The sequence below is a fragment of the Ammodytes marinus genome (assembly GCF_949987685.1).
Source record: "Ammodytes marinus genome assembly, chromosome: 4".
Lineage (NCBI taxonomy): Eukaryota > Metazoa > Chordata > Actinopteri > Uranoscopiformes > Ammodytidae > Ammodytes > Ammodytes marinus.
Genome location: NC_137233.1, coordinates 7941352 through 7967003, shown reverse-complemented (window position 1 = coordinate 7967003; position 25652 = coordinate 7941352). Strand labels below are relative to the sequence as shown.

Sequence of the window (25652 nt, the reverse complement as noted above, 5' to 3'; positions counted from 1 at the left end):
AGTACATTTTTAAAGTAGGTTTCAGCCTTGACTCAGGTCAAATTGAGGGGAGCCAGAAACAACAAATGTTCAAGTGCTTTTAGGTGAAATCTGAGTCAGCTCACTTCATCACACCCTCCATTTAAAAGAAAATGTATCATCAGGACATAGGTTTTACTCTGGAAAGCAGACAAAAAAAAACAATACAATACAGACTCTGCTAAACAAGACCCCTTAGCTCCTGGGTGTAGTCTAGTGTATATAGTATAGATGTAAAATATAGAATAGTGCTTTAAGTATTGATGGCTTTACTGTTTGGATATATGCTTATAGTCGTGGTTTGCTAGTGCGTGCTGACGCAGCATCTGTAAGTTCTCTTGGGTCCTCCTTGGGGGTTAAGGAGGAAAGGGTTCTGCTCCAGTAACTTCTTAGACCTGTTATAACATAATATTCACTGAACAGGAAGCTGGGGCTCGCTCCACAGAAGGCTTTGTGATAGCACAACTTTCTCTCCTCTCTACTTAAGCTCCAATCGCTGTAAATAATTGCTTCCCATGACGATTGTGACGCAACTTGGTTTGTCTTTCCAATTAAAGTAAAATTACGTGCACAAACTCTCAAAAGCTGGTTGAGTCTTTTTTTGTTGCAATTTACAATATGGTAAACAAATGCTTTATTTGACAGGTCTGCAATTGCCATGTTATTGTCTTGTTCTTTTTTGAAAAATACTTTGGTACTAGTACAGACACATTTCTGAGTTTTCCAGAGGAGGAAAGAACAGCTCAATTTAAACTTTAAAAGTTTAACATTAAAAAACTTTATCGACCAGCTCTGATTAATCATATGCTGTCCTGTGTACAAGGTTCATTATTCATCAATGAAAGTGATTAATAGGAAGTGTACCAATTGAACACTGTTTTCATTGTGAGTACCTTATTCATTTTTAATTTTCAGGACCTTATAATATTAAACTACACCTGTACCATAAAGCTTAACAGTATAATGATAAACAATTCTAATACTTGTGATTTTCTCGAGGAGCTAATTTCTTCCTATGTGTGTGTATCTGTGTCAGGTCAGTAAGACAGGTGCGGAGGGAGCAGTGCTGGATGAAGCCAAGAACATCAACAAGTCTCTGTCGGCCCTGGGGAACGTCATCTCAGCCTTGGCCGAGGGAACGGTACGGTGGAGGAAATTCTCTGCATCTTTTCCCATCTGTCAGGCCTCTATTATGTCGTGTAGCTGCCGCAGGATTTTCCTGTTAATACATTGTTAACTAGAACTTGCTGCCAAAGCCATATCTTTCTCTAAAATGTAGTCTAGTCTGCAGTGAATTAGTTGAACGTAAAAAATGTAATACTTTAATGTCTTTGTCTTCAGTTAGTTTTGTATGAAAAGTCACTTAGATCCGAAACACAGAATACAATGAATCAGCCCATAAGAAATGCATCCATAACACTGAATCTACCTTAAAGGAATTGTTTGACATTTATGGAAACACACTTATTTATTTCTAGCTGATAGTTAGATGTATATATGGGACGATATGAACATTTTCATGTCACGATACATTTATGTCACAATACATATTTGTTTTAAATAATAGCGATTCATGGTATAACACCTTTCGTTTTGCACAAGGTTTGTATTAAACAAACTATGAACAATTGAGCTAAAGAGGTGCCTATTATAGGCTGATTTGGTTACCTTTTGACCGAGCTAGGCTAGCTGTTTATCACAATGTCTACTCTTTTTAAGCTCAACTACTGGCTAACTGGCTAAAAGCTCAATATTTACTGCACAGAGATGTGAGCGGTATCCGTCTTTTCATGTAATTGTCGGCAACAAACCAAGTAATGTCAAAAACTATTCCTGTAACAATACTTTATTTGCTGTGACAATAATATTTTTTCTATTGTTACCAATGCGATAGATGTTGGCAGTCAAGTTGTAAACAACGTTATCACCGAATGAAATCCGAGGGTTTTGCAGAGTTCTCCTATTTTGACATTCTTGTCTTGTCTGGCAGATGATTTGAAACAGTGCTGCCTGTTTTTCTGCTCCCCTCATCCATATTCCCCCAATGCTGCATCAAAACAATAACAATGACTTATTTCCATATAAGCAAACAGCAAATTTCACCCCCTTGATCCATTTCGCCCACTCTTTCCAAGCTCCATCATCGTAATTAAAAACATTCACCATCCCCTTATGATATAACTCCCTATAAATCTTAAGGGAACTCCTCATAAAAACGGAAAGGCTCAGAGACTGTGAATGCCTCACAAATCTTTCACAAATGGGCTGGCATTCATTCTTTTCATTATTCAGCAAGGTCACAGTCATTTTTGACGACATTCCAAAACTTAAAAAGGTATGCAGCAGACAGACAAAAACCCTTTATTCTTTGTGTTGATGCTCACAGCAAACAGTTTTTGAAAAAATTATGGAAAATGGTTGGTGGTGCAGCACTTCAGTATGCTTTACACTGTCTTTTTTAATCCTCGCCTATCCATCTTTTCTTACTCTCTTGATTCCAATTTTCTACCTTCCAGTTCAATTCAAAAAGCTTTGTTGGCATGGCTTTTTGTAGTATTGCCAAAGCATTACAGTTATTAAAAAAAAATAACAAATGAGAACAATATGTCAGGATTAGTATAATACATGAAATAATATAAACAATAATTGACATATAATAGTACACTTGAATTATTACAAGTAGCACATTTATAATTAAATCAAATAATAGGAATACAAATTCTGATAAATAACTAATAGTAAAATAGAGATATTTCAATTCATCTAAAGAAACGCTATATAAAACTTCCTCTCTTTATCTCTGTGCAGAAATCTCACGTGCCGTACCGTGACAGCAAGATGACTCGCATCCTGCAGGACTCGCTGGGCGGCAACTGTCGCACCACCATGTTCATCTGTTGCTCTCCCTCCAGCTACAACGATGCAGAGACCAAATCCACCCTGATGTTTGGCCAAAGGTAATATGTCTCCGTGCTGAGTGGCCACGGGCTGCTGCACTGTGCAACACACACAACAACACACACCACACAACACACTGCTGTCTCGCTCTGCTACAGCTGCTCAGAGCCTTTTCCTGCTGAAAATGTATTTGACTCAGATATTCTGCTCACGTATTTACTGCCTCCAAACTTTGCTTTTGATGGCAACAAACCCACTGCTTTGGAGGAAGGGGTGTGGGTTGTAATTTTCTTTTACTGATCGTGCTGAGATTGCTTGAGGAGCATATTTCTCATCGTAAGGGGAAGCTGCACTCATAGAAGCAAAGATTTGGTTTGCTTGGAGCGCCATGGGTAGGCCATTGGTTACTGCATATGCCATAGAAATGCAACGTAGCTGGTTTTGATTCCAGCCAGCATCCTTTGTTGCATGTGGCAACCCCTTCCTCTGTCTTCCTGTTATAAAAAATGCTCAAAAAATCACAATAAAAAGATATGGTTTGTATGCAGGCTTCCCACTCCTATTCTTAACTGTCAACCTATGATATGCTCACAGATGTAAAGATTCTGACAAAGCTACCTCACGCATCCCAAGCCATTTCCCCCTTCCAAAGAATTCCTTCAACAGAGACTGACAGGAAAATCTGCTTTAGATAAATAATGTATGACCTAGCACGGTGACAGAACCCATAGCAGATTTGTCAATCTTACTGAACAGAAAATGTGGTCTCTTATTTCCCTCTTATGTCACTGTAGGTGTTGAAACCCTCCATTCATCTGTTTCAGAAAAGAAATGCCAAATATATTATGACATTATGGTACACTCATTTTATTGGATATTTCAGTGATATCAAGTGACGTGATTGTTTCCCAAAAAGGTTCACACATGTACAGTTTTGAGTGGAAGCTACAACATAAAAAGCATGTTAATTAAAGGGTCTCACTTAGCTAAGTTTAGGGTCTTGGTTGGTGTGTTGGTTGTGGTACGTAGTGTATAGATGCGGTACATAAATTAACCATTACCACTCTGTTCAACATTAACCTCGTTGCCCCCTGATGTTTTATTATCTAAATCGAAATTCTTATGCAGTGAGACATACTTAGCTAGGACTGTTTGTCTCGCAAAGAGAATTAATCACAAAGTACGACAATGTTTTCTTACTGGAGTGTGAAATTAAGTGATAACCACTGATGGGGAATTCATAGCCAGGGAAGCACCATGATATCGGTGGTGCCTCTTATTTGAGTCATAATTGAGCAATAATTCAAAGCCTCCCCTCTTCTGAATTGTTTGATTACTTTATTTCTAATTTAAATATTTTTTAAGAGGTCTAAAACTCTTTCACACATGGGATTCTTGCCACCATTTACCTCCCTCAATGTGCACGATCATCTCACAGTTGGCAGAAACCCAATTTGCATACCAATTAATGAGATGCAAGCCAATTTTCATCGAGTAGTCACGGCCGCTTGTTGACAGTTCCCCTATTCTCCCACACTGTCCATTCCTCTCACCCTTTTACCACTGTTCAAATTTGTAAAATGGAACACCAAAGTAAGGTTTACATCTTGTACTACTCATTGGCAAGTGCCTTCACCATTTCAAGTTTAAAAACATGAAAAATAAAATGTCACACAGTTTCCTTCCAATCTCTCATTTCTACCCTTTCTCTGTCTCTCCCTGCATCCCTCCGTTTAGAGCCAAGACCATCAGAAACACAGTAACAGTGAACCTGGAGCTCACAGCGGAGCAGTGGAAGAAGAAGTACCAGAAGGAAAAGGGGAAGAACAGGTCAATGAAGGAGAAGATTCAAAGACTGGAGGAGGAGCTGAACCGCTGGAGGAACGGTAATACACACAAACTGGCAGCTCTCAAAAGCACGGAATATCTATTCCCAGGGAAGATCTGTGGAAACTGTTGCCAAGGCATTCTGACATTATCAGCACTTTTCATATTTAATGTCAGAATTATTTTATTTTTAGCCAACCAAGCAGGGCGGAGGGTGGGAAGGGGTTGGACTACCGCTTTGGTCCAGACTGAAGTAGCTGAACTACTATTGGAGAGAATGTCATGACATTTTGTCTAGACTTTTATGATTCCCAGAGGTTAAACCCTATCCGGTGGACATTTTTAAGGTCATTATCTTTATGACTACTGTGTGGTGGGTTGCCATGAAATGTATTCTCATGAAAATGATCATGAAATTGGTTTATGACATAATTTGCAGATGTGCTAAACTAAGGTGGTGAACATTACATTATTAGACCAACTTAGCATCACCATGTTAACATTGTCACTGTGAATGTGTTAGCATGCTGAGTCAGCATTGAGCTCAAAACACAGCATTAATGAGCTGCTAGCTGTAGACTCAATCTTGTTAACAATATATTAAACAGCACAAAATTAATAAAATGTCATGCCCTTTTTGAGAGAGTATTGTAAACCAGCACCCAAGTAATTTTTTAATGTTGGGGGGGGTGATCAGCTTCTTACAATACAAAAAAGTCCTTGCAGGTAAGAGGCTTGTGCTGAGAGTCAAGTCCAGAATCATCTTAACTTCATCTAATCTTGTTCCAGTCCCTGTTCATGCATGGACGAATGCTTTCTTACTTACAGGTAATTCAAATTTGACCCAGCCTGCCCTGCTTGCCTGCAGACGTTTTTTTTCCAGTCCACCTAAGTGCTGAGTTAACCTCGTTTGGTATCATCTGAATACGTGCCAGTGGAGCTACGCGGAGAGAGCAGCCAAACAGACTCTTTGGGTTTGTGCCCAAAGCACATAACAATCTCTTCCTGGCGATTCCTGTTTCATATTATTCAGACTTTTACACTTGTTCTAATTGGATTCCCCCACATTGTACCGAAGGCAAAGAAGCGCTGGGAGCTTTATGTTTTATGAATCCTTATGTATTAGTAATCCCCACAGAGACGCGGGCAAAATTACATCTCCAGAAAATTCAGAATTTACTCTAATCCTCTCCCATGTCAGAACACACATACACACACATAGATTTCGAAGCATCCTGATGGACTGTCAGTTCAAATGTCAATGTGTTCCAATGTAGTGATCGGTTGACATTTAAGTCGTGTTATGAATCCTGTCCGATGTTTTTCTTGGAGATCATTCCCCTCAGTGCTGAATTTTAAAGATGCTGCAACGCATCTTTATTGAACGCCTATCAGTGGAAATTATTCATTTTATTGCTTCATCCCTTTCACTTATACTCCCATTCTCCGTCTCACACACAATCTCTCCCTCTTGTTCTCTTCCTCAGAGTCTCTCCCTACAATTCTGTACTTCTAATTCCCTAATGGATCATTTTGACAACATCATTGCCCCCGCTCCCCCCTCCCTGCTCCTTGTATTATTGCCTACCTCGGGCCAGAAACTCCCTGTGTTGACTGCTGTTGACCCACAGCTTGTACCACATTAAGCTACTCTTAAGACGCCCCATAAACAGAAACTCTTAACTCATACAATAAATTCCACCGCATATTGTCCTTTTACAGTCTAGAATAATGTGTGCAATAATGTTTTTTCCGATTTCTTTCAATTAACCGGCTGATTTTATTGATTATTGATTAGACCTTATCATTGAGAGGTGTCAGATAAGTCTTTTGGCTTGACTATTGATTACTTTTACCTCGCGTCAAAGGGGCAAAGCACTCAATATCCAAATGATCCTCTTCTTTCCAACTACCGTATATAGATCAAATCAGTGCAATGCAGTGGTTCTCAAAGTGCGGCCCGCGGGAAGCATATCTGGCGGCCCGCATTGAATTATGAATTATAAAAAAAAAAAAATTATATTTTTTTTTATTGAAACGCACGGAGGGGATGTGTCCCCCGTAACAGTAAAAACAGTACAGGGGTCAAAACACTTAAATATCCCTCCTAATTGTTTGTATTCATTCCCCACTTATTAAACTTGCGAAGTTCGGCTGGCCTCTGCCTCTCGTTGCAGACGGCTGGTCAGCCTCCCGCAGTGCAGCAGGCAGTGTAGTGGTCCCAATCTAAGTTGTTAGATAGTGAGCTTGTCAAGCCCAATACGATGCACTTTCTCACATTCAAGGTGAATTAGATTAGGTCAAGTGTCTAAGGATGGATGCTAACATTATCTGGTTTCTAACTCTTTTGCCTAAAGTTTAGCTAACAAACTAACGTTAGCTAGCTGCTGATAGCCATGGAACTATCTGCCTAGTTGACTGCTGATGATAGCCCACCCTGTTTATTTCCAATGTATAGTGTCATAATAGTTAACACTGCTGCTGCATCATGAGTAGTGAGTCCTACAAAAAAACACTCCAAAAGGTGATACGTTTTCAATGTGTAGAAAGTTTTGAACAATAAAGTAGAATAAATATTTGAATGCAATACAGAATGCCTCAGTGCCTTGATTTATATTCCATTAGATGTGTGTCAATGGGAGCGAGTTGTCTTTTCCTTAACATTTCCACCATAAATATCACATATCACATATCATGACACAGTCGTTATAGTCTTTGTAAAGCAGTTTCGCCCACCTTTGTGCTGTATGCAATATCACGTATTAGCGTACCTGTATTACTGTAGGCCTATATAAAATGGTGTGACAAGTGAAATAATGCCTATAGTCTATTCGAGAGCATTGTTTATCTCCCGTGAGATCCACACATTTCCAACAACGTCAGATTATAGTTATATCTTCCAGGGTGAATTGTTATGGGAAAGAGATGCGTGTAATGATTTGCTAAATTCATAACATGATTTTATCTAACGAAATATACAGTTTTAATTAATATCTGTTGGGCTTAACTTTGTACAAAACTACTTTTTACACACCTCTTAAAATTTGCTCTCCCGCTGGCCACTCACGGAAACACCTCCCGACGTATAGGATATTATTATAAAGTAGCGCTATAAGATTCAACGTATAAGATATAACCAAAACATGTAGACCTAGGCTACTTGATAAGTAATTCAACCTACATCACAATTGCATGCCATAGACTAGGCCTACAGTAGCCATATATTCACAACTATAGGTAAGCTTATACATTTTATTGACTAAATATATTGGGTGCCAAGCATCATTTGTCTGTGTTTTTCTGATGACTGAGCTTTATTTCGTGGTGTTGCCATTGAGTGTCGCTGATTCCCCGAGTCAGGAAAACCTTGTGGTAGCTCTACGCATGGTCGAAAGTTGGCGTAGGAATACGCACACTTCTCCGCAAAGAATGTTTTTATAAATACCAACGTTTGTCACCGCACATTTTCCCGCACATTTCTGTCCGTCTACGCAAGGTTTTTGTGCGCCACAAGCTTTATAAATGAGGCCCCTGATAACCATTATCTGAAATAGTCAACAACACAAACACATTACCTCATCGTGATCCATACTAACTGCCGTCTCTCGTTCATTCGCTTTCTGTGAGGACACGTAATCTTTTAGCTCCGTGAGAGAGAGTAGTTAGGTGACGCTGCTGCATCAACTCATTGCAATCAGGTGTGTGTAGCACTGACTGGCATTAGTTGATGCAGTGTCAAAACCACTCTCACGGAGCCGAAAAGAGTCCTCACACTTTCAACACACGGACATGCACTATATTGCGCCCTTCTCAGTTCACACTCGCATGCCTGGCACGAGCTAGAAAACAGCTTTGCGACAGCGGGCGTCGTAAAAATACTACCGCTTTTGTCCAAAGGGGACGCCAACGTGCCATGTTACTCGTAGTGGCTTTAAGGTTGCACTGCTCTTGTAATCTTTCTACATTTATGTTTCTATGTCTGGGTAAGAGCAGCTGTTCAGTTTTTGCACTTCCTTCATTCAAATAATAGTGTATTCTCTCGACGTGATCAATTTCTGCTTTTTATTGTTTGCCATTATTAGGTCAGATACAATTAACAGAAGTATGGAAGTAGGTTTGATCTAAAATAAAAAGGAGGATCCTAAACCAAAACCAAGAGTACCTTAGTCAGCATGCTGTGTGGAATAACTACATCTTTGCTCTCCCAGGCAGCTAATGCTAGTTCTAAATTTACTTAAAGGTGGAGTCAACAATTCTCGAGAACCCTAGTTCTCAAAATCACTGTACAGATACAGAAAATACAAAAAAAAAATACAGAAATACAAATATTGAGAAATATGTATATTGAGAGATTTTATTGAGATTAATCAAGTCCAATAGTTGTTTGATTTTTTTGTGGGAGGAAACCGGAGCACCCGGAGGAAACCCACGCAGACACGGTGGAACATGCAAAGTCCTGACACATAGAAACCAGTTTGTTTGTTTGCGTGCGTGCGTGTCTGTGTGTCAGGACTAAATACTGAACCTCGGCGCTGCCTTATGGACTTATAAAGCTAGTGTGATGTTCAATCAATCAATCGATCAAACTTTATGTATAGAGCACTTTTCATACAAGTACTACATGTAACACAAAATGGTTAAAACAATCCCCCCCCCTCCCACGACACACCCCGATATATTCATAGACGTAAAAACAATCATTAGAAATGATACATAAGAGAAAATAAAATAAAAAATACATAGAAAATAAAAGCAGACCACATATATAAATAAAATAGGCTATAAAAGATAGATGTTAAGCTGTTACTGTTAAGGCTCATTTATGCTCTACGTTACATACGTATACGGACGGAGCCTTCTGTCCGTGCTCTGCATACATTACGTATTTCTGCACGTATCCTGCAAGCTTGCGGATGCGTACCAAACGGACAGAACGGAGCATTACTACCGAAGATCACGGGGGTCGCATAGCCAACAGTTCACTTTCACTTACTGTACATTTGTTTACAAACACAAACGAAAGACATAATACTTTAGAAAATGTCTTAACTTTTGAGGAGAGGTTTTTGTGAGTTGGTACGAAATTACATACACATTTATCTATCTATGAAGTTACACGGCCGGGGCACAGGGACAGACAACTACAACAGAGCAGCATGAGCAGGGATCGCAAGGGGAAGAATGTCAGCTAGACGGCAGCAATAGAGAAGTGCCGGAGGTCCGTGCGAGACTAGTTTGTTTGACATGTCGTGATTAATGTCCTCACAGACCCCCGCTGTCTATAATACAGCCTCTAGTTTAGCCTCTTCCATCGCTAGGCCTATATCGCTAAAGCTGTTTCTTCCATGGACCTATTATAAAATATTTATTCCAGTTAATTCACTGTTTGACTCTTCTTCTTTCTATTTGAGTAACTTTTTACTCTGAGCGGCGCTGCTGCCCACTAATGGTTGATTTGCTTAATGTCGATTCCGACATAAAGTACGCATGGAAGTATGAGGGCAGTGACGTATTTAACCGTACGTCTTTATTTACGCACGGAATTGGAGCATAAATTAGCTTTTACTGTTACTGTGTGTGTGTGTGTGTGTGTGTGTGTGTTGTTAGGCTTTGTCACTGTTTGCGACTTTATGCCTCTCACGCCTGCTGCTTGTATGTGCGGCGGTCTTTGTGTGTGAGCCATTTTTTAAAACGCCTCCAAAGAGAAGGCTTTTTCAGGGGCTGTCCATGCTCTTGTGAGGGCTCTTGGGCCTTTGGTGTGGGCTTAAGTGACTCTAGTGTGGGCGTGTCGGGCTCTTGTGGAAGCCTTTCGGCCATTGGTGGATCCTGGATGACATCTTGAAGTGTTTTTTGGGGCACTTGAATGAGCAAATGTACGTCCTTCGATGACTCTTGGACCTTCTCTGTCTGCTCCTGTACCTCCTTCTTTGGAGCATCGGAGTCCATGCTGCCAATGTCTTTTTCATTTTCCGTTTGGGGCACTTGTGTTTGAACCTTGGTGTCCTCAACTGGTTCTTCGGCCAATGTTGGTGGCTGCTTGTGGGCGGCTTCTGTGAGCTTTTTTGCCTGTTGAAGTGGTTGTTCGGCTTCAAGTGGCATCATTTTAGCCTCTAGATTTTCAGCCTCTTGAAGTGGTTGTGTGCGCTCCTTAACTTGTTTCGTTGCTTGCTCGGCTTCCACTGGCGACATTTTGGCCATTCGATTATCAGCCTCTTGAAGGTTTTTTTTGGCCTCTTCTGTCGGCTTGTGGAACTCTTTTAGAGCTTGCTGGACATCTTGTTTGGGCCATTCTGCCTCTTTCTGTGGCACCTCTGGGACCTCCCCTTGTGGTGGAATTTTCATGGCCTCTTTTGCTTGTTGCTGACATGCCTTCTGAAGTTGTTCTTGCACCTCCTCTGTAACATCTGCGACTGTGAAAACAACTCGAGCAGCGTTTTCTGTCACAATCTCGGCGGCTTTTGCGTCAAACTCAGCCATTTCCCTCTCCATCTTTTCCACTTTCCCCTCCAATTCCTGAATCTTTTTACTGTCTTCCCTATGCTGACGTATTACACGTTTGAAAACATTTTGCTGGTAGACCGTCATAGCTTCTATCTGCTGGACGAGGGCTTGCTTTTCCCCTCTCAGTTTGATATTCTCGGTCTCTACCTCCGTCAGCCCCTGCCTAACTTGTTCCAGCTCTGTTCCAAAAGTTGAAAAGACGTTATTAAACTGTTTCTCCAGCTTTATTCCCATCTTGTGCTCCTCTGTCAACCTTCTCAACACCACTTGAAGCTTAGACTTCTCTTCAGAGCTCTCCTCTTGAGCTGAAATCCGTGCTCTAATTTCCTCTTCCAGTCTGGAATTTGCTGTCTGTAGGCTTTTAGTAAGGTCAAAGTTTCTTCTTGATTCTTCAACTTCACACTCACGCTGCCTAACCTGCTCCAGCTCTCTGTTGTGGCAAATTCCGGGCGCTACATCTTGAGGCACAATGGAAGAAGTTAAAAGGACTTTTTTAAGCTCTTTCTCCAGCTTTATTCTTATCGTGTGCTCCTCTTTTAACCTTCTTAACACCACTTGAAGCTTAGACTTCTCTACAGTTGAGGCCTCATCACTGAGCTCCACACAGACACCAGCATCCCCCTCTTTACGGGCATCTTTGTCTTGATTAAGGACATCCCCCAGGTGTTTTTGTGTGTCCCCTGGTTGCCCTACCTCTTGAATAGGAGTACTGAGTCTGACTTCAGGCTGGGTTGTTGGGTGAACCTGGTCTTTTTGGGTCCTTTTGGTCCTCTTTGATCCTCTTGTAGTGAAGCGAGTACTGCTGGTACCTTCTTTCATCAAGCCAATGTTGAAAAGCTTCTCCCTATTGTCCTTGGGAAGTCCCATCTCCATATCCACCATTTGTGCACATCTCATGGCATCTGATTGGTTACTTTCCCCAGTTGCTCTTTTGCATTTTGCCATTGCTGTTAAAAAAAAATCAGTTTATGGCTATTTGTAGGGTTGTATAAGTAAGTTTTTTTTTCTTTGAATTTATCCTTCTTTTTTGGTTCTTTGATATTCCGTAATTCGATGCTTTATCTGTTTCTGTGTTTTTTCTTTTCCTTTAAAATAATGTTGATTATTCAGGATCAATCACAATTTAGTCAGTACAGTATCTCTGGAACTATGTGCTGGTTTCTGAAGTGCCTGAGTCCTTGGTAAACCAGCACTAAAGATTCTACATTCCTTTGATGCCTTTGATGTCTGTCATGTATTTGTGACATCATTCTACTCCTTTGATCTCATAGAATGATTTAAGTCACAATCTGTTAACAAATGTGGAACAAAATGGCCGCCCCACCACATTTACACATGGACTAATTATGAGAAGGAAGGTGGATTAAAACATGGCGCCCATTCATTTCTATGAAAGAAGCTCATTGGCACAGGGCAACTTCATGGATAGAATTCCGATTTTTTTTCTTCTTCATCAAGGGGCCCCATGGTACATGCACAGTGGCAGCAAGGGCATGTGAGTCTGCATGCAAGACTATATTGTTGGATCAACTTGCAAACCTTTTAAGAACCAATTTGCTTTTCGATTGGTAAAAGAGCCGAATCATTACATCTCTGCATTGTTGTCAGCTGTGCTTTATGATTGTAAAGGTGGCATAATACAGTATAGCCTACAGTGACTTGACCACAGACAAGACTCAGGATGCAAACCATCATAACCACCACCCCACAACATGCACTGTAAGAGTGCTGAATTGTCTCACTTTGTCTGCATTCAACTGCTCCCCTGCTCTTTCTTCTTGATCTACTGGAGTAGTCTGAGCCGAAGCCAGACACAGGACTCTCTGACATTTAAATTTTGCATAGGTCTGGTATTTTCTACTGCTCTTGGCTCTGAGCCCGTAGGAAGCTCATTTGTAGCACAGAAATTTCTCAACCCTGAGATAAATGAATTCCCTAGTAAGGAAAGAACATATTCTGACGCTCTCCCCATTAATATTTTTTATGCATTAACCCATCCAGAGATAAGAGCAAGACATTTACAAAAAAACAAAATATAATATGTTGTCCCTTTTCCCTTTAGGTGAAGAAACTGTGTCAGAGCCTCTGAGCCCAGGCTTGGAGGATGTGCCACTGGTGCCTCCCGAATCTGAGGAGCCTCTTCTGGACATCACCAGCCCCTGTACACCATGCTCAATCCCCTCCTCCATTGTGGTTCATATCTCTGATGAGCAAAGGCAGAAGTATGAAGAGGAGATCCGCAAGCTTTACAAACAGATGGACGACAAGGTGATGAATGGATGGCACTTGAGTGTAGAGCTGTTTTACACACACTGACTGAAAATTTCACAATTGTATGCACACGTGAATACATCAGCATAACATATATGCATAATTCATGTTGATAAATGAAATCAGACACATATTTGTGACTAATATAGAAAGAATTAGGAATGCATGTCATTGGGGAAAAAGCAATGATCTACATTAAAAAAGCTTTGAAGCCTTAATTTATCTAACACGATGTGTACGTGTATGTGTATGCTGTGCTCCACGGGGAGGTAATGTGTAATTTTATTGCCTTTAAAAAAAAAGGATTCCATTAAATATGCAGAGGAAGGTATGTGTCGATGCAGTGGCACCGTGCACGGTTTGTATTCCTTTTACGATGCACATGAGAAAAGTAGCCCCTCAGTAACTTATAATGCTTTTGACATGTTCACACATCCAGGCATATCCAGGCTTGTGGTTGCACACACCATATAGGGCAGGCCATAGGGATGCATTTATTTTTTATGTCTAATCTAATTTGATGTGGTATGCCAGTTGTAGTAGACCTGATTGATGCGAAATGTCGTTATTGTACGTTAGGTGTATTTATACACAGGATATATTTGTGTCATAACATGCAGTGTTTCTGGTTGAAGGGGCTTGAGTTTAGCATTTTCTATTGTGATACACATGATTACGGTAGTACACCACAGACCATGATATGGGTTAGTTTTTTTGTTTGTTTTTACAATCAAACAGATTCACATAATAAATAGAAAGTACCGTTATTGTAATTTCACTAAATAACTGGAAAAAGTCCAGGGTTTATATATAGGTAGGTAGCATTGCCAGAATATCATTCAGCATGCAGTCAGTATGTAGGATAATACAGAATGCACACAGAATAAAAATTCATATTCAAAAATATGACTTATACAAATAGGTCTCATCAAGCGATGTCAAAAAAATGCCTCCACACCTCCAGGAAATAGTTTTGTGAGGTGTGTTTGTTAAAATGAATCTGTTCCATATTAGTGACAGAAATAATTTCATTGAGCCACCTCCTGAATAATGGGGACGGTGGAGATTTCCAGTTTGATAATATAATTATTATGTTTTTGCTTCAACCATGTCTATTCTAAGAGCTTGCTTTTTAATGGAGGGAAGGACCCATGGCCTGTCAGAGCAAACTGATATTTCCAATGTACAGTCTGGTCGAAGGTCTAAATTATATTGTTTGTAAAACCAATTAAATCTTTCACAGCAGAAATGACTTCAGCCAGTGTCAAAATATATGTGTGGGATATAGGAATGGGAAAACCTGATTCAAATATCTTACTATGTTTAGTTTTACAGTTAAGCAGTCTGTTTTAGACTTTACATTGAATTCATCTACATGTAGAATTGATCGAAGAGCTCTGTGTAGAGGACAGACCCTCCTCCAACAGTTCATCTGACAGTGGAACGCCCAGAACTCCCTGAGATGACCGCCGCTTACCGGCACCGTAAAAGCAAATGATGAAGCCGGAGATCTAATTTAGAGTCTGGCTGTGAGGGAAGTAAATCATGAAAGTGTATCTCTTTGGTTTGACTTTGAATTCGGAGATACACATAAAATGTGTCAGAGGAGGAAGGTGATATGTTGTTTGGAGCCGAAGGAAAAAGGAAATTCTTATTATCTATGTAAAGATCTCTTATACAACAATTTCCCCTTCTTCCACCAGTCCAAATAAAATACCATCCATCAGCCCTGGATTTATTTTATTTTATTCCAAATCTTCAGGGAGTTCCTGAGAATGAAGTTATGACCAAGAGATTTGTAGTAAGGAGAGAGATGTCTGAAACTGACATGGATTCAAACTTCAACCAGAGTAGGAAGACAGCAGACATGTAGAGTGAGACAGCAGACATGTCATATCCAGGGAATCCCATTTGCCAGAAAGTGAGAGCCCTTGCATTTGCAGCCAAGTAATAATGCCTAAGTACAGGAAGGCCAAGGCTACCCCTGTTTACATTTGTCTGCAAGTGGGCTTTGTAAATGCGAGGCAGTTTATTTGCCCACACAAACAAGTATAATCAAATCTATAGGAATGTTTTGAATAAGGTCTAAGAACCTTGGAGGTGCCACTACTGTATGTACATAGCATTAATGTGGCCAGTCATAGAGAGGGGAAGTAACTTCCAGTTCCTGATGTTAGCCTTTAGTTTGTCTATCATCTCAAAGAAATTCATTTTCAGTTAAAGTTTTGGGGCTTCTGGAAAATAATGCGATTTAACTTATTTTTTATGACAGATATTTTAAGAATGCAGGGCTCTGAGTATGCATCAAAGGCATGCCGTAACTTTCTATATTCTATATCCTGACAGTCTACTAAAAATTTGATGTAGTTCAGGAGGTTGGGAAATGAAACTACTGGATTAGATAAACAAATCAATTAATCGTGAGCATTTAAATTCACAAGGCTTTCAGCTATTACCACATTTTACACCACGGATACCTGGGTGACTCCTGATTCCTATTGCAAGAGAGTCTAAAGCAATATTGAAAAGGATGGCAGAAGGAGAATCACCCTTCCCTAGACCCATTTGCGGATCAAAGGAAGGGTCAAAAAGACTCATTCATATACTTCATAATAGTATATTATAGTATTTAAAACTAATAAATACCTCTTATCCACTCTCAAGTGCAAGCTGAACACTTTTATCTGTCATGTCAGTGTTCCAGGTATCTGTACTTTACTGTAACAAACTCATTTAAACACGTTGCCAATGTAAATGAACTGTTTTTATTGTGTTCGTCTCTGTGTCACTGAAGGATGATGAAATCAACCACCAGAGCCAGATGGTTGAGAAACTGAAGCAGCAGATGCTCGACCAGGAGGAGGTAAGGGCTCCAAGTTTTACTCCCTTTCATCAGTGCAGTTAAATGGCCCGGAGTTGGCTGCTGCACCTGCAAAATGTGACAATCAAAACCGCACTTTGAATAGAACTCAGCCGTGAAAGGTTTATTATATCTCCCTTGAGATGAAGAGGGAAAAAAGCTTTTCGGGAAGCCCTTGAAGAACATAAAGAGCAACATTGTATATCCTAAGTGTATGTGTGTGTAAACAGCAGTTTGAAAAAGAATAGGTTTCAGTGGCTGCTCAGACACACACAAATGGTGTATGGAAGACTAATGCTACCTAATCTTCTTACCTGATTTTATGTATAATATGCTGTGGATGAGCATGACTTCATCATTGTTGGTGAATTCAGAGACCTTTTATGTAGAAGATAATTATTTGTTGGCCCTTTCTCACACAAATCTTCATTACACAGGGTTGCCTACCTGTATTTACCACATGTGGGAAAACAGCAAATAAAAGACTCCCTTAAAGGTCATCAAGATGAGTATTTACAGCATGGGATTATAAGAGCGGCTAAAGAATAACAGGATAAGCAGCCCGAGCCAAGCTTTGGCATGTAGCACACTACAAAGTAAAAGACTGCAGACTTCATCCATATCCCAAAATGGGCCTGCTGTGAGTTGAGATGACATGATGGTAACAACCCAATCTTAGCTTGTGGGCAGGGACATTATTTTACTTCCATTTGGCCAAGCAGAAACTGTACACTGCAGTGCAAGCATGGGGGCACCCTGCATAGAGCAACATCTTCATTTAATGACACTCTTACGGTAAAATCGCCCACAGTGAACTGCAGCTGTGCACATGCAAGCAAACAATCATGGCGGCAAAAATAATGTCAGCGCTTATAGTGCAATGTGATAGTCTAAGATGAATATATAAAATGGGTTTCATCTGCTAAATTACATCGGTGTTATGTAAGAAAGGTTTGTGCACATGCTTCTCTTTTATAACCAAGAGAAGATCCTGCACCCTTTTTTAAACAAAATCGAGGCTATCTATAGTTTGTATTTACTTGTTAAAGGTGGAGTCAACAATTCTGCAGAATGCTTGTTGTCAAAACCCCTTTTTGTCGAAATAAGTGAATATCTCCTCACAAGAAGAAAAAATACAGTGATAATACACAGCCAAGGCTCTGCAAACTGGTATGTTGCTAGCTACGATGGCCCCTTTGTTGAAATACCCTTAGATTACGTGCCCATTTACAGAGCTTTACATTTACAATACAGACAGGTAGCGGATTGCGAGAATATATTTTATATTATATATATATATATATATATATATATATATATTATATATTATATTCAAAAGTGATTTTGAAGAACAAATCAAATCAAATCAAATCAGTTTTATTTGTATAGCCCAATATCACAAATAGACATTTGCCTCAGTGGGCTTCACATTTCGTACAGTATTACACCCTCTGTCCTTAGACCCCTTAGCTCGACTGAGAAAAAACTTGCAGTAAAAAACCCTTTAACGGGATTAAAAAAAAGGAGAAATCTCAGGGAGAGTGACAGAGGAAGGGATTCCTCTCCCAGGACAGACATCATGCAATAGATGTCATATGTACAGAAAAGAATAAACAAGCATTCTCCAGAACCGCTGACTCCACCCTTTTACATCTTTGTGTCTCTCAGCTTCTGGCCTCATCCAGGGGGGACAGTGAGCGTGTACAGTCGGAGCTCGGCCGGCTGCAGACGGAGAATGACTCAGCCAAGGCCGAGGTGAAGGAGGTCCTGCAGGCCCTGGAGGAGCTGGCTGTCAACTACGACCAGAAGAGCCTGGAGGTGGAGAAGAAGAGCGTGCAGAACAAGCTGCTGGCTGAAGAGCTCGCAAAGAAAATGGTGGGTTTAAGCTTCCCGGGGGGGAGGGGGGGGGGGGCTCAGTCTCTAGAATAAATCTTTTTTGCCCACGGGGTGGAATTTTGTCTTTGGCTCAACAACCGAACCACACATAAAACATTGTATTAAAATGGGTTTAGACAAGAAGTGAGAGTAAAAGCAAAAGAGAAAGAAGTGTACATGATTTTCCTTAAAAAGGCATTGGACATGCACCATGCTGTGGTGTATATATAATTGTAAGGCACATTTAGAAAAAAAAGAGAAAAGCAGTTAGGTATAAACTAATCTATCCATCTATCCAATTAGGTTTTTCAAGAATATATAGCACTTCTAGTTCAAAATGTAATTAGAGAGATAGTGAGTAAAATAAGCAAGAATTCTGATAAGATTAAGTTTTACTAATTAGGAAAGTATAGAGGTTGGGGAGAGGGAAAACTTTTTTTAATAAGCATTAAATAAGCATATAAATATTAATTGACAACTTGAAAGTCTCAAATATTTTTCAAATGCCAACAATGGTGTTTTTTTTAGCTCCTGGCTGGTTGTTTTGTACTATGAAATACAATAATTTATTAAATACTTCATCTACCAAGAACCCAGGTCTGACTTTGCTTGATTATAGTGGGTATTCAAAGAACTCTATTAGAATTCACTTAATAAGAAGCTGTGATTTTCACCGGATAGCGTGTTTGAGGTTGTTGTTTTAGGACGACGTTCAGTGTTGCCAAAGACTGAATTGTAGTTAATTCAATCTGTCTTGGATTATCTGTGAATCCCTTTGAAATGTAGTTATTAATGCTATTCTTCTCTCATTAAAAAATGCCTTTCAACAACTGTGGAGGGCACCCTTTATAGTCAGGCCAATTCACGTTGGTTTCTGTGGCTTTGAAAAGTTTCGAAAGCTACTTTTTTAATTGAGTCATGAGAACCAGAAATGTTTTTTTTTTTTTATTCAGCTTCTTCTTGTAAGTATTGGGATCTCCTGGAAACTTTTGCTATTTAGACTACTTTTTTTAAACATAGATTGGTAATAAGTCATTATTATTTATTTATATATATTTATCAATATTTAATCAAAATATGTTGAGTATTCAGAAGCCTTAAAATTTGGGACATGTTATGAACAGTGAAGCAAAAGTTACAGGCCTGCCTAGAGTAGGTTTTTTATTGCTGATTTTGTGTGTGTGTGTGTACATCACTGGATCTTTGTGTACAGGAGAGTACCTTTAAGTGAAATAGAGCTCAAAGTAAAAGCAAGGCCATTGGCAGGGTTGGTCAGCCCTTAATAAAAATATCATCATTGGGCCGAGTGCACCATTATTCATCTTCTTAAAAACCTCTTCAATATTTCATGAACCGTTTAACAATCTGCCGTGGCCTCCTCCCTCCCTACCCTCCCTCCCTGTCTCTCTCTCTCTTAGAAACTGGTCCAGAAAATGGTAAAAAGGATTTCACAATGTAACTCCACACTGCACAGTTTAGCCCACAAAAAGCCAGCGTAAACCGTTGTCATCCTTCAATCATCTCTCTTTTGCCTGACTTCCTCTCAGACAATAAGTGGACCAAAATGCAAGAACCATTCAGTGATTCAGAAATCATGACCATTATTGCACCTCACAAATACACACACACACACACACACACACACACACACACACACACACACACACACATCAACTCCTTATCACCAATTCTCCACATTCTGCATCTGCATCCCAGTTCGTTTGTTATGATAATGTGCAGCGGTGTTGCGGCTTTTTGCATTTTTCCCATTGTCTACAGTGGAAAATGGGGCGACACTGACCTAGAAAAATGGTGCAATGGAGTACATTCATCACTGTCTTCAGCCCACCGTCTCCTCAGCTGTCTCCGTCCCGGCTTTCACTTACCCTTCTCTTCTTCTGCAGGAGGCCTATTGCAATCGTTCACTGTCACTGCCATTCATTGGCTCCCTTTGAACACCTTCTCCCAGCCATCCGTCCACTTAAGCCCCTCGCTAATATTACAATTAACTCCATCCATCACTCAACCAAACACCTCTCCTCATCCGCGTCTCTCCGTTAATCTTTCTCCAACCGATATGAACATTTTCCTTTTTGCTTACTCATACATTTATTTATTTCAGTCAGCTATATACTTTTATTGAGGCATAGTTGTGATTTTGACGTGGGAAATGACCTGGAAAATGATCAGAGGGCTCGGAGGTAATGAAGGAGATGAAGGCGGAGAGGGAGTAAACGTTACTGTATTTAAGCTGGCTAATGGTGCTTTCAGTTTACCGATGATGCATGGTGGCAGTAACCTAAAATTTGCCATTAAAAAATTGCTTTAGCTCAATGTTTATGTGACAATAGATAATCCACTTAGTATAAAATGAAACAGTGTGTGCAGCATCACCGCTATGGAAACAGATGCCAGACCAGATTATATTTGATAGAATACTATTGTTACTCACGGTCACGCTGAACTACTGAGACAAGAACAGGGCTGTGTGGACATTGGGGTCATTATTCCATAATGTTTCCATAAATGTAGGACTTTAGATGACTTGATAAGGAGTTCTTATATTCTGAAGTTGCAAACTATTTTAGCAAGGCGGGATTTGATGCCTGATTTTGATATTTCTTTAGACAAAATATGTTTTTGTTTTTGTCTATTTCTATGCGAAAAACAAAATTAAACAATAAATAATAATACATTAAACAGCTTTACTAATGACTTCATTTAGAAAACATCTTACAAGCCTTATTTTGATGGTTTTATGGAAGAATGCATTCGCTGGGGCATTGTTAAGGTTCCTGACCTCTAAAGGTTACAGCCCCTAAACAACTACATACAGTTCCTCTGGGTCTCATTCATGTGGTGCTAATATGAATCATGTTAACAACCTGAGACGCAAATAGTTTGCTTCTAAGGTAGACAAACTGCACCACCTTTCTTCCATATTCTACAGAGCTGTAGGTTATCGATTGAATCCCAATTGTGTCATTGTGTGCAAGCCATTGGGGCTACAGCAATGTTTAGGGTAAAGTTAGCTTCATCATTCACTCTCCCAGATCCTTTCTACCAGCGCCAAAGCCATCAACCCCTTTCCCTGTTGTATATTGATTTGTAATTTAGCGGCCATTAAGTTTTGCTAGTTGGATTTTCTTGGACGAGAATGAGGTCATGGGTTAAAATGTGGCTTGCAGCTGTGTGTGTGTGTACTATTCTTGTACATGTTATAAAACCCTTTTTCTTCTCCCCTCAGCCTGCTTTTCTCTAATTTTTTTCTTTCCTGGTTTTACTCCTCTCTTCTGATAGGCTCACCTCATGGCATTGGAGGCGGAGCTTTCCCGTATCCAGGAAGCGAGCAGCCACCAAAGGAAACGCATCGCTGACGTTCTCAACAGTCTGATGAGGGACCTGAGTGAGTTCAGCACCATAGTGGGAAACAGAGACATCAAGCTGGTGAGTGAGTGGGACACAACATGCAGGTTTTGGAGAAATTGTCTTCACTTATAAGAGATGTTGAAAAAGGGCAAGACAAAACATGACACACTGATACAGAATGCATCATGTCTGTTAAAAAAGATGAGAAAATTTTTAAGTGTAAAAAGCAAATTGCTTTATTTTTGTCAGTGTGTGAACAATTGAATCCTCATTTTCTGCTACAATCAAAGTCAAAAGAACATCAAAAATCCCGTTGTTATCATCTTGTTATTGTGCACAAATGTTGTACACACATTTATGGGATCAGTTCTTTCCAGTGAACAGGCCATGTCTGAGACTAAATCTTCACATTTTAGTCCCATTCATTAACTACATCAGGGACAAGGATCTCTCTCAGATGCTCGATAAAGTGGAGGAGGTATAAGTACAACCTCTGCTTTTGAGGTCATGTAGTACCCTCAGAGGACAATAGGGAACGCATTGTAATGTACCTACTTTTTTATTTTTTTCAATTGAATGTCCTTTTTAAAATTACATTTTTTTATTTACTTATTATTTATCTAAGCATTTATATGTGTGTGTATGCGTACATTTACATACTTTTTCTTATAATGTAATATGTCGGTATGCATGTATGCGTGTATATATATTTTTTATATAAGTCTTTTTATTGTACTATTTTATTTTATTTTATTAAGTCTGTTTTTTTTGTTTGTTTTTTTAAACTCAATAAATACATTATTAAATAAAAAGGCGCTTCTTATGAGCGGGAACAGTTATTTCCAACTAAGGTTAATTGAAGCCCAGGGTATACAGTACATGTAAAAATTGAATGATATAACAAATAGCTTTTGATTCTATTCTTTAGTGTGTTTCTTGTCACAATTTAATGACAATGAATCTGTGGTCATTCTGTTTTGGTCCCCTAAACATCATCAGCTTTGTTGGTCCAAACCTTAGCAATCTGTCTTTCAATTTCTGTGAAAATAATTTCTAGAATTATTTCATTTTCCAACCTTTTGCAGACTTTCTAAAAGTTATACATGCTTTCATTTATTCACGACTTGACTTCTGTAATGCACTTTACTCAGATATCAGCCAGAACTTCCTCCACCCTCACCAGTTGGTACAAAACACTGCTGACCGACTTATTACCAGCACAAAGAGGCTTGAACACATTACCCCTGTGCTCGCCTCCTTACTCTGGCACCCCTTTAGATTTCTTATTGATTTTTGAAAGGCCTTTAATGACCTAAAATGCCCCAAAATACATTGCTGACTTATTATCCTGGTATGTACCCCCTCACACTCTAAGATGGGTGGATGGGGCCCTGCTGGCTATTCCCAGGTCACAGTGTGTGACGAAGGGTGATTGAGCTTTTGCTGTTAGAGAGTAGACCCCACACTCTGGAACTCTTTACCATCTGAACTAAGACACACCAAGTCCCTAACTTCTCTCAAAATGCTCTTTGTGAGAGGTTTTAGTAATGTCTGATGTGCCCTTTTATTTATTCAGTTTCTATTCATATTTATCTGATCTATTTTACTGTTTTAAATTCCTCCGTTCATGTTTTATTTTCAATTAATCTTGTTTGTTACTTTGTGACATTGTTAAGAAAAGTGCTATACTTTATTATTATTATAATTATTATGATTATTATTTTAATTCAGATCTTGCCCCATGATTATCAAATCCACTTACAAAGGAATTTCCATAGCACATGGTAGCTCACAGGTTTTTCTTTATTTAATTTTTTTACTGTGTTCTTAGAGCCCTACATAATATAAATATATATGTGCATATACTGTATATTGAACATGTCTGGACATATAGGCAGAGACCAAAAACAATTCCCAATTTTGTCACAGAACAGTGATTTCCATTTCCAGCCAAGGTTACTTGTAGCCCAGGGGATACATGGAAAAATTGGATAGGATTACAAATTGTTGTGAGGCTAATCTTTACGATGTATCTTGTCACAATAACCCATTAACTGATAGCTATGGACAGGACACACCTCCCATTGACCGGAGACAGTGGGCTGTGCGCCAAACGCAGTACATTGCTTAGAATAATGGAGGAAGAGTTAATGTGCCCAGCTTTCACCACTCCAAATAACACTGGAAATATAAATGGAAAGTGTTTGTAAAATGTGCAATTTAAAATCTGTTCTACTCTGGTGACTGGATGGTGTTGTTAAGGGATATTGGAACTAATCTGACATGGCTGTGGGTGTGAAATATAAAAACTCAAGACAGAGTGGAACATTTAAAATGCATCATTTTATAGAAAAATCTTTCTAACTTAGTCAAAGATACTCAGCATCTGTGGAAATGTATGTATCTCAATGAGCAATTTGAAACACATTTTTGTGTGTTTATGGCTGTTAATAATGATTTCCCTGCTGAAGAGCCATACATTATAGATTGTAGTTCTCAGTATATGTATTTCCCTTATATAACATCCATACTGTATATATACAGTATATATCCATTGACAACAAGTTGGCTGTAATATTAGATTGATTCGTATAAGTGGATGTATGTGCCCATCCTCCACTGTTTACTTCAGAGCATTTGAGTCACAGTGTCTGCCAAATGATGCTGTTAACCTAAGTGATGTGCGTATAAAATGCCAGCGAAAGTTTCGAAGATGCTTCAATCGCACTTTTACTTCCCTGCTGTCTTTGAAGGTTCCACACTCAATCTTAAAACAAAGATCCTAGGCAACATTTTTAACAGTCTCTCTCTCTCCTCCTCTCTGTCACATTGGCCTCCAGCCCACAGAGATCACGGGGGCCATTGAGGAAGAGTTCACCGTGGCTCGCCTGTACATCAGTAAGATCAAGTCGGAGGTGAAGTCCATGGTGAAACGTTGCCGCCATCTTGAGAACCTTCAGGTGGAGTGTCACCGCAAGATGGAGGAGACAGGCAGGGAACTGTCCTCCTGCCACCTTCTAGTGTCACAGGTGAGGCACCGATGTACAGGTGCATCTAAAAAATGTTGAATAACAACGCAACGTTCTCTGTAATTGAATTCAAAAAGCAAAACTTCAATACAGTATATTTTAGATTCATTATAAATAAAATCTAGAATAAACATGCTTTTCACAAGATAGATATTTCTGTGTCATAAATCATTTTTAGTGTTGGAGCACATTACATTTCATCTGACTAATGAATATCACACATACTTAAGAAGGCCTTCGTGCGATGTTAATGACCGTAATGAAGAGCAGTGTGATCCAAATGTCACTTAACAGCTTGTGGCAATAACGCATCTATTGCATCACAAGCTTATAGTGTAAAAACTGTTCTGATTCTGTTGTGGCTGTTTTGTATTCTTCGCGTTGATGTGGTTGATTAAAGGCGTCATGATGTGAGTTTTAACTTTGTCGGTTTTTAAATGAAATTCCCTAATGTTAAGAAAAGTGCTCTATAAATGCAGTTTATTATTATAAAGGATCACACACATTCAACATAGATCATTACACACTGAGTACGACATTATACTCATCAGTATACTTTGTGCGTCTGTTGTGACTTTCAGCATGAGGCAAAGATCCGCTCTCTGACGGACTACATGCAGAATATGGAGATGAAAAAGAGACAACTGGAGGACAGCTACGACTGTCTGAGCGAGGAGCTGGCCAAGGTCCAAGCTCAAGGTTGGTAGACTTGTGTCAAGTTTTATCATTTACAGAAAAACATTCATCATCAATGAAGTACAACAGTAGACTAAAAAACTCAAGGTCTACAGGTTTAAGTACTGGAGAACTTAATGTCCTATATAGTAGACATTTCACGAAAAAACACACATTTTAACCTTGTGATGGCTCCAGAGGAAATTCTTTGTCAGGGAACCATAAATGTCTTTACAAAATGATGGGTGCCAATCCATCAAGCAGATATGTATTACATATTTCACAGATATATTTCATAGGATAACTTTGGAACTGCTGGTATTGCTGGG

At 39.5% G+C, this 25652-nt stretch overlaps 1 protein-coding gene across 1 annotated transcript in view; it reads left to right on the top strand.

Moving 5' to 3' along the window:
- kif5ab (kinesin family member 5A, b) overlaps nt 1–25652 on the top strand; it is a gene marked incomplete at both ends in the record, with an annotated part of 67526 nt that overhangs the window by 27118 nt on the left and 14756 nt on the right. Inside the window, 9 exons of the mRNA XM_080026380.1 lie at nt 1055–1159; nt 2827–2975; nt 4654–4802; nt 13307–13512; nt 16310–16378; nt 18044–18250; nt 21551–21697; nt 24460–24648; nt 25230–25347. Coding sequence (XP_079882506.1) covers nt 1055–1159; nt 2827–2975; nt 4654–4802; nt 13307–13512; nt 16310–16378; nt 18044–18250; nt 21551–21697; nt 24460–24648; nt 25230–25347 — 1339 coding nt within the window. The remainder of the gene's footprint in view (nt 1–1054; nt 1160–2826; nt 2976–4653; nt 4803–13306; nt 13513–16309; nt 16379–18043; nt 18251–21550; nt 21698–24459; nt 24649–25229; nt 25348–25652) is intronic.